This window comes from Saccopteryx bilineata, chromosome 6 (genome assembly GCF_036850765.1).
Source record: "Saccopteryx bilineata isolate mSacBil1 chromosome 6, mSacBil1_pri_phased_curated, whole genome shotgun sequence".
Classification (NCBI taxonomy): domain Eukaryota; kingdom Metazoa; phylum Chordata; class Mammalia; order Chiroptera; family Emballonuridae; genus Saccopteryx; species Saccopteryx bilineata.
Genome location: NC_089495.1, coordinates 101468982 through 101479125, shown reverse-complemented (window position 1 = coordinate 101479125; position 10144 = coordinate 101468982). Strand labels below are relative to the sequence as shown.

The window sequence follows — 10144 nt, the reverse complement described above, 5'->3', positions numbered from 1 at the left end:
AAAAGTCACCTTCACTCATTATTATTCCTGCTATAAAAGTAATGCTGCAAGAAGCTCTTATATTTTTACTCAATTTTTGCATAACAGCACCAAGGGTATATTCATCCCTGGATGTGTGACTTCTCTTCATCTGCCCACTTTCAAAAGTTTGAGCTAATGCTTCCAGCCCTGTCCTTCCCCCTCCTCTGGCCCAGATAAGACACAGATCACAGATGATCCCAGTGTGCAGTTATTCAGACTTTGGAATTACATTCTAGAGAATCTTGCTTTTTCACAAAAGTTTTCAATTGTTTTCCTTCTGACTGGGATGCACTCACACCCAAGCTATTGTTCACTATCATTATTTCCTACCATTCGGAAACATTCCTGAAAAACTAGAAAAATAATTCTCAAATTTCTGTGGCTTAAAATTCTTAAGACCAATTCCGTTAGTAATCAATGAGCAGCCCGACCGTTCAGTGCATGGTGCTACTTGACGTGACGAGGTGTGGCCTCCGTGTCTGTGGAGGGAGTGCTCAGTCCACACCAGAATGTCAAAACACACTCATCAAGAAGGCAACCATCATATTCTATTTTATACCAACTTCCAAACAGATTAGACAAACAGCATTTCAAGTCACTATGTCAGCATTCAGAGTCACCCGAGTAAGTAGCCAGAATACAGTGTCCAATTAAAGATATTCCTAACTTTGCTTGTTCTGGAAAACGTGTCAGAAGCACTGAGACTGTCTGATGTGTCTTCTGTAAGCAGTTCCACTTGGATGTCTTTGTTTTAGTTCAGCACAAGATATGTAAAATGAAAACCAAGGCCAGGCATTTCTTAAGTTTATTGAAGAATTCTTAGTTGGAAGAGGAAAGATGACAGACTTAACTGATAAGAGAGAAAAAAAACAACTGCAAATTATTACAAAAGTGATTTCTGAAATGTATATTTTGAACCACTGCTAAACAAAATTTTAGTGCATCCTGAAGTTCATTATTTTGGTAAATTAACATTAAATTACTGAAAAGCATAAAAGAAGTTACTGTTATACAAGATCTTAATATAGAAATTCAGCACAAATAAACAGCTACAATTATTTAAAGCTACTTTTGCTATATATCTGTTATATTAAACAAGAATGTGAATTAACACTGCACAAGTAATCAAAGGTAAACAATATTAAAACCTGATATTAAATAGTACTCAAATATTACAACAAAACAATAAACTTTGACTACAATTCTACCCTTGTGAAAGGAATGTATACAGATGGTAAAAAGAATAAATAAATAAAGTGACAAGGTGACTAACACTGTATCTGCATCTTCAGAGCAGAAGTTGAGTAAATGCATACAAAGGCTTTTGCTAAAAGTGAGAAAAAATATATGTCACTTTAGTACAATTTTATAATTCCCACTGAAGCACTAATTCTTTTGCACTGGTGACAGACAGGTGGACAAGGTTTTAAATGAAGTGTGTTTTCCCAACATCTTAAGTATGGATGCGTTATTTTTTTTAATTTGGTGGAAAGTTTCCTTTGAAAACTAGAAAATTTAAAGCAGTATACTGATGGGAAATTGATCATATTAATTTGTGGAAGAATAGCATTATCTAATTAATTATGAAGACATCCAGATACAAATTCTGATGATGAGTCAAGAGTAAACTTTGCATTTGGGTGATGTGCGGTGACTTCAAAGTCATTGGGTGAACCCTTCACTTCATATGGTGCATTTAATAAGTAATTAAGTTCTCCTACCAGCAACATAAAAGTATTATAAATTGAATTAATTCACATCAAATATCTGAAAGGGTAAGTGGAACATTTTTCACTTATAAGGATGTCTCACCTTATATTCACTGAATGCTCTCAAAGATTTTATTCCCTTAAATTGTATCAAGTCATACAATAGACATTATAATTTTCTTTTATGATTTATAAATGAATCATTTCTTTTGTATAAATCAGGACATATTTTCAAAATCAACACTAATTCCTAAAACTTCAAACTTAGCTTGAGAACAGGCTATGGGAGACTTGCCACATTTCAATCTAAAATACTGTTCTAAACACTCCTTATCAAGGCCTCCTTCACCTGCTTTCCACAGATCCTTCAAGGGTTCTAAAACTGAAAACCAAAATTCAACTCAACAAACATCACAACTTTAACAGTTCTAAATAAGATACGGTATTTCACAAGGGCCAAAATCTACAGAATGGCAATATTACAATGTTATAAATATGTCTAGTAGATTTGTATTAAAATAAGACAGAGATGTCCTCAACAAACAGAGCCACTCTGAAGAATGAGCAAACAAAAGGATCTAGACTATCTTTGGAAAAATCACAAAGTGCCTTCAAAGAAAGTGAATTTAGGCTGTACTTGATTAAAAGATACTGCTCTAAACTCAAATGTTTTCTCTATGTAAGGAAGCTTAACTCATGCTTCTTTTCTCATCTGCCAATACATACTATTTTTCTCTACACCCCTGTATTGAATTGATACAAAGAGGAGTTCTACTATGATTACTAGGCATGCTAATACCTAATGACTGTTCTGACATTATTTAGAGGCTAAATAAGAGAACTCTGAATATAGCACAGCTCCATACAAATGCAAAGAATAAAGGATATGTGGAAAATCTTACCTCAGAATGATTATTACCATAAGATTCAGAAATAAACAATTTCAAGCACAAAGTTTTACAAAAGTAATATACTGTCTCTTTAGTTTGAAAGAAATTCAGAACTCAGTTTTGCTGTTAATCAAACTTGTACATACACTAAAGTTACTAAATACTTGACAGTTATATATTTGTAAAAAGTTAGTCTAAACCTAATAATCGATTACTCCGTGTTATAATTAACACAGTTTCCAACGTGTAAAACTCCAGTCCAGTGCTGCTGCAGCGCAAGTTCTGAGAAGCTAAACACAGACTCTGGTTATATACATTTCCTGCATTTCTCCACCTTCAAAAATACTTTATGAAAATTGTGTTTTTAAGGCCTACTCTATATCTTTACCTTAAATTGAGGAAAACCAAAGCTTGCAATAGAACCTTAAAATATTTAAATAGCTGTTGGCATTTTTCTGAAAAAGCAAATATGACTCTTTCATTATAAAATACATTTTGTCTACCATAATTACTAATTCAAGTTAACATAAGTGCCCCTATTCCTTGCCCTGTAGCAGGTGCTACGTCTTCTATACTTTGTGCAGCTTCCAAAAAAGCCAGTGCTCAGGAAAGAAGAAAGTGCACTGGAGCAAAACCAGAGCCCTCAACAGAAAGTGACTTACTACGAACTAGAACTCCGCTGATGAGAAAACCCAAAATTCACACACACATACCCTTGCATACAAAACCAAGACACAGTGTTGGTCCTCTATGAAGTCAACCTGTAGTTTCTATAGCCAAAGCAGCAGGAAATGTAAAGCCTAAAACCATCAGGTCTTTACAAAATAGTGTAGGCAGATAGATTTTATCCAGGAGGACCTTCCCCCAACCCCCACCCAGAAAAAGCTTATATTCGCTAAAGAGGGGAGTTTTTCAAAAATCAAGGAATGAAAATCATTGGGCTTCTTTAAGGGCATATCCATATTAACATTAATTCTAAAAATGTCAACATGCTTCCAACTTTATTTTCATTCTAGGATAAGCTGGGGACTCCAAATAGCCTAAAAGAAATAAAAAATCTTACCACAATCTTTATAGACATTTTATTTTAAAGCACCTTTTTAATGTTAACAGTGGATTCCTAACCAGGAAAACATTAACATAAAAGAGTGCACAAACCAGCAGCAAGATTAAAGTACTACACACACACACACACACACACACACTTTCCTGCCAGAACAATTGGCAACATTAGCAAATAACAAAATCTGATGGAAGGCTGAAGAAACTATTGTTTATAGTATTAACAGAAACCTAAACACTAATACTTCTAAGGAATTAAATAGTTTGGGGGATTCAAAAGGCTACCAATAGCTGAGCTATGAAAAGAAAACTGACTTTTAAAAATGAGTCCAAAACTACCAGAAAAAAAATTTGCCTCGTGCTATTTTTTGATGTCAAATTGGTTACTAATGGGATACCATTTGTTTACAAAGGAGCAAAACTCTAACTCTTTATCCCTGGAACCTCCCTTCTGCCCCCTCAGTGCGGTGTCTAGTAGCACAACTTGGATGCAAAAAGAATGACATCAATGTCCCTGAAAAACTCACAGTTAGACTTTCCTTCACATATATGTTCTTGGCTTTTAACCTACTCTGCACATGTACAGAAGCACAATGAAGACAGTATCTGACAGAGATTATAAAAGTATGAACTATATACACCATGTGATGACACAGGAGCTTAAAAAGCTATATGTTCTTTCCTCCCCATTCACTTTAAGTGTCAGTGCTCACTATTCAACTTTCACCCTATAATCTTTATCTGTTTTGTCCCCTTCTGAAACAAATAATAAAAATATGGTCTGGAGTTTGTTCTATGCATTTTCCAAGAGCCAATCAAACAGTGACTTGCACTTCTCCTCAGTGCAAGCCTTTGCCACCACTTCACAGTATTTCAGCACAGACTGCAGGAGGTCTCCCACTCTCCATCCTTTTTCTTGCAATCGTGTTGAAAGCTATTAAGATAGAAAGATATATTAACATTAGCCAAAAACAATTTTATAACAATAAAGTTTTCATTTTTATTTTTAACACCAGCTAAAACTAAGAATCCTGTTTTTTGTAATAAAATACTGTTTCTCAGTTATAAGAAAGCCTTCTCCCTAAACCACCATACTTTTAACACAAGTTAAACGTTTTCCTTTCTGCCCTTTATAAACCACATACCCTCCACAGAATGGCACTTGGGAGCTCTGGAGACAGAACTCCATAAACCTCACCAAACAGATATATTCTGTGTGGGAATAACAATACTACATTTCTACAGGAAATTCTTAACCTAACTAAATACACCTGCCACACCCTCAGTTAGAAACATAAAATAATAAAGACAACGTCAAGCTTAGTAACAGATGTGGATTTTCTTTCCACAACATATAGTGTGGTTTTTGTTTTTATTGCGTGTGGAATACAACTCTAGCCTCAACGGAAACATAGCTTTCTAAGTTAAGAAATGTTAATGTTAAAAAAAAAGGGGCCTGGCCAGATAATTTGGTTGGTTGGAGCACTGTCTGGAAGTAGAGGTTGCCGGTTGGATCCCCAGTCAGGGCACATACAGGAAAGAACACTTCAATATTCCTGTCTCCCTGCTTCTCTCTCTTCTCAAAACAAAACAAAACACCCCAAAAAGAAAAATATTGTGATTATTTCACAATACAGTATATATGTACAAGTATCAAATCACCATGCTTATACCTGAAACTAACATAATATTAAATATCAATTATACCTCAATAAAAAAGTAAATGCCAGTTTAAATAAACTCTATTATCAGAATGTCTTCACTCATTCTTTTCTATTTAGTTCTGTAAAAACTAATTTTTGTAATATAAATATTCTTAGCCTTTTAAAAAAATATCTCTTGAATTCTATCTCAATAAAAATATAATTCATATACCATACAATTCACCTGATTAAAGTGTACTCATCAATAGTTTTTAGTATTATTCGCTGAGCTGAATCCAACCATTACCACAATCAATATTAGAACATTTTTATCATACCACAGGAAAGCCCTACACATTAGTGATCCCTCCCCATTTCTCCCAAGCCCCTCAACTCTATGGAATCACTAATCTACTTTCTGTCTCTATAGATTTGTCAACTTTGGCCATTTCATAGAAATGAAATCATTCATCTGAAATGATCTATTTCTATCACATTATCTACTATGACCAGATCCTTTCACTTAGCATAATAATTTCAAGGTTTCTCCATGGTGTAGTATGTATCTGTTTCATTCCTTTTTATTGACATATTATATACCATTGCATGGATATACCATATTATATTTATTCATTCATCAGTTAACAGACACTTAGGATATTTCCACTTTGACCTATTTATTATAAGGAATATTGCCATGGACATATGCTTTCAAATACACAGGAGTGGAATTGCTGGGTTATATAAAAATGCTGTGTAACTTTTTTTTTTTTTTTTTTTTTTAACAGAGACAGAAAGAGAGTCAGAGAGAGGGATAGACAGACAGGAATGGAGAGATGAATGGTTGGATTCAGCTCAGTGAATAATACTAAAAACTACTGATGAGTACACTTTAATCAGGTGAATTGTATGGTATATGAATTATATTTTTATTGAGATAGAATTCAAGAGATATTTTTTTAAAAGGCTAAGAATATTTATATTACAAAAATTAGTTTTTACAGAACTAAATAGAAAAGAATGAGTGAAGACATTCTGATAATAGAGTTTATTTAAACTGGTATTTACTTTTTTATTGAGGTGTCCGTTGTGACACCTTAGTTCATTGATTGCTTTCTCATATGTGCCCTGACCGCGGGCCCTCAGCAGACCGAGCAACCCCTTGCTCAAGCCGGCGACCTTGGGTCCCAGCTAGTGAGCTTTGCTCAAACCAGATGAGCCCACGCCCAAGCTGGCGACCTCGGGATCTCAAACCTGGGTCCTCCGCATCCCAGTCCAATGCTCTCTCCACTGCGCCACCGCCTGGTCAGGCTAACTTTTTGAGGAACTGACAGAATGTCTTCTGAAGTTACAGGCGGTCAAGCTTCCCTCACTCAAGTGCTATCTTGCTCTGTTCTGCCCAAGGCTTCCTTATCCTCCAGTTTATCTAAGACTAAATGACTTGAAAATGTTTGCCTCCCTAAGGTTAGTTCTAACACTTTCCCTACCTATTCTTTCTCCTTGATAGTTTATTTCACGAGGATCCCTTTCCCTCTTATTTTCTCCCTTTGCCCAAAAACAGAAACCTAAACTGAAAAATCCAAAAAAATCTAAGTAAAAGCAAACGATAAAATACAAAAAAATGATTTTTACATATTATCTTTTTCACATGCTTTTTCCAAAAATACCTTTGTAAATATTTAAGTAGAAATCAAGAATAACTGGATTGTTCCTTCTTTGTCATTTTTGATCAATTTATATTGGTTATTCATTACACTACTCTATATCCTACACTTTGATTAAACCAAAGTTCTGATAATAAAAATTATGGGACAGAAAACCTTAAAACTCTAAACTGAAAATCTTGACTAACAGGGTGCTTGGCATATAGTAAGTTCTCAATAAAAATATCCTATTACTGCATCAAATATGAATGTTTTATTAGAATCTTATTAAATGCTTAAGTGGTCTATTATCCCTTATCAGATAATTAAACTTCTACTGGCTTTTGATTTTGCTACCTTCTCAAACTCAATCATTTCATAGAAACACAGGAAGTGTTTATTAATGGCACCTAACTTTGAGAACTTAGAATGTGCCAAGGTATTAGATTAAGCATATTTTTTTACAGTATTATATTCAATCCTCACAAACCTGTAAATTTTAAACGCACTTGCACGGTGCAGAGAAAGAAATTGGTGAAATTACCCAAGGTTATACCACTAAGACCCAGGCCTGTTGGCTCAGTGGTAGAGTGTCGGCCTGGAGCATGGGTGTCCCGGGTATGATTTCCGGTCAGGGCACACAGGAGAAGTGACCATGTGCTTTTCCACCCCTCCCCATTCCCTTCTCTCTCTTTCTCTCTCTCTCTCTCTCTCTCTCTTCTTCTCCCATAGCCATGGCTCAAATGGTTCGAGCGAGTTGGCCTCAGGCACTGAGGATGGCTCTGTGGCTTCTGCCTCAGGCTCTAAAAAATGGCTCCATTACTGAGCAAAGGAGCAACAGCCCAGATGAGCAGATCATCACTCCCAAGAGGGCTTCCCAGGTGGATTCCGATTAGAGCACATGCAGGAGTCTGTTTCTCGGCCTCCCCTCCTCTCACTAAAAACAAAACAAAACAAAAACACTAGAGAGTGGCAGAACTGATATATGAACCCAACTATTAAGCTCTACTGCCTATGCATTTACCCACTCTCCTATTACTGGGCACCTTACTGGGTCAACCACTTGACACAGAGTATCATGTGCTAGTAAATGTGTGCTCACAACCACCCTATAAGGCAGATACTTACTTGTATAAACTCCTTCTTTGCAGAGTCATGAAAAGAAAGTTCTGCAACTTCAGCCTCAGAGGCAACGAGCCATTGAAGAATGATCCTTAGTTGGGGGTCTACTGTGCATGGCTCCATGTCAACATTCGTTATTAGTAGAGTTTTTCCACCTCGCCCCAAACCTAATATTTAAGTTTAAATAATATGAAGTAAAACTTATCAATTCAACTCTCAATACTCTGGTTTCCAAGGATATATAAATATTCTCTATTTCTTACAGTGCCAATGAATGCTTGGAAAAAATCCATCCTTTCTAAATCACACCAAAACATCAACTAAAACATTTCTTTGAAGGAGTCAATTCAAGTGAAATAAAGGAATAACTTAGATTACTGATAGCACAAATGCAAAATGATTTTGAGACACTGAATTGAAGTACCATAAATGCCATCATTTGTGTCAAAATATGATCCTCAGGTAAAGGGAGAGAAAATAAACCTATAAAGCCAAGATTACAATCAAAATACAAATGAAACACACAAAAACCTCAAACAAACATATTCCATGGACTATAAGAAAGCTTTCTGAGCCCTGGCCAGTGGCTCATGGATAGAGCATCGGCCCAGCACGTAGTTGCCCCAGGTTCAATTCCCAGTCAGGGCACACATAAGAGGCAACCATCTGCTTTTCCACCCCAACCCATGCCCCTTCTCTCTCTCTCATTCTTTCTCTTCCCCTCCTGCAGCCATGGCTCGATTGGTTTGAGTGCATTGGACCTGGGTGCTCAGGATGGCTCCATGGAGTCTCTGCCTCAGGCACTAAAAATAGCTTGGCTGTGAGCATGTCCCCAGATGGGCAGCGCACTGGCCCCTAGACTGGGATTGCCAGGGTGGATCCCAGCTGGGCACATGCAGGAGTCTGTCTCCATTTTACAGGTGAGGTATCTGCAGCAAACACAACAGTCTTACAGTGAGGAAGTGGACAAGCCAGGATATAAACATAGGCAGTCTGGCTCTATGCTCTTACTCAGTTCATTCTTTGGGAAAAATAGGAGAAATGTAATATGCAACCACTTAAATCTCAAAAGCAAAACCAGGAAATTTCTAGTCCATCCCTATGATAAATAATATTTTTGTACTGCTGTTTATTTTCTATTTTAATGAAAATTACAATTTCAATATAAAGGAGAAAACTCTATAGACTGTAAAACGAATGACTTATCACTCTTGCTTAATGATGGCTGAAAAACAGGCAGTGCTGAGACATGGGCCACTCCACAAGAGGTGAGCAGCAGCGCAGGCTGGCGACATTGCACCAGTAATGAAAATTTGTTGGTCAATGTCCCTGATTCATTTCTACAGTTTTCAGAGCAGTCTAGACCAGCGGTCGGCAAACTCATTAGTCAACAGAGCCGAATATCAACAGTACGACTGAAATTTCTTTTGAGAGCCAATTTTTTTAAACTATATAGGTAGGTACATTGTTATTAACTTAATTAGGGTACTCCTAAGCTGGCCTTTGCTAAACATTCAAGGGGCCAAGAGCTGCATTTGGCTCACGAGCCACAGTTTGCCGAACAAGGATCTAGACCAGGGGTAGTCAACCTTTTTATACCTACCGCCCACTTTTGTATCTGTTAGTAGTAAAATTTTCTAACTGCCCACCGGTTCCACAGTAATGGTGATTTATAAAGTAGGGAAGTAACTTTACTTTATAAAATTTATAAAGCAGACTTACAGCAAGTTAAAGCATATAATAATAATAATAATTACTTACCAAGTACTTTATATCAGATTTTTGCTAAGTTTGGCAGAATAAATCTTTATAAAACAACTTAATATAGTTAAATCTATCTTTTTATTTATACTTTGGTTGCTCTGCTACCGCCCACCATGAAAGCTGGAACGCCCACTAGTGGGCGGTAGGGACCAGGTTGACTACCACTGGTCTAGACCATTGCTAATTATTTTTAGGATATGTATAGGCCCCCAATTTTCCATTTAAAAGTTGGTCCACATTATTCTCTTAAAATAAATGTACTGTTTTCCCCTCCTCTCTCACCACTGACT

The 10144-nt window shown here is 36.4% G+C and overlaps 1 protein-coding gene across 5 annotated transcripts in view; it reads right to left on the bottom strand.

Annotated features, from left to right (window-relative positions):
* Positions 1 to 812: 812 nt before the first annotated feature.
* The window catches only part of AKAP11 (A-kinase anchoring protein 11), a 65508-nt gene continuing 56176 nt past the window's right edge, over positions 813 to 10144 (bottom strand). For all 5 annotated transcript variants that reach the window (XM_066237472.1, XM_066237470.1, XM_066237471.1 and 2 more), the window contains 2 exons: positions 8097 to 8257; positions 813 to 4616 (listed from right to left, as the gene is read on the bottom strand). In XM_066237472.1, coding sequence (XP_066093569.1) covers positions 4476 to 4616; positions 8097 to 8257 — 302 coding nt within the window. In that variant the 3' untranslated portion in view covers positions 813 to 4475. The remainder of the gene's footprint in view (positions 4617 to 8096; positions 8258 to 10144) is intronic.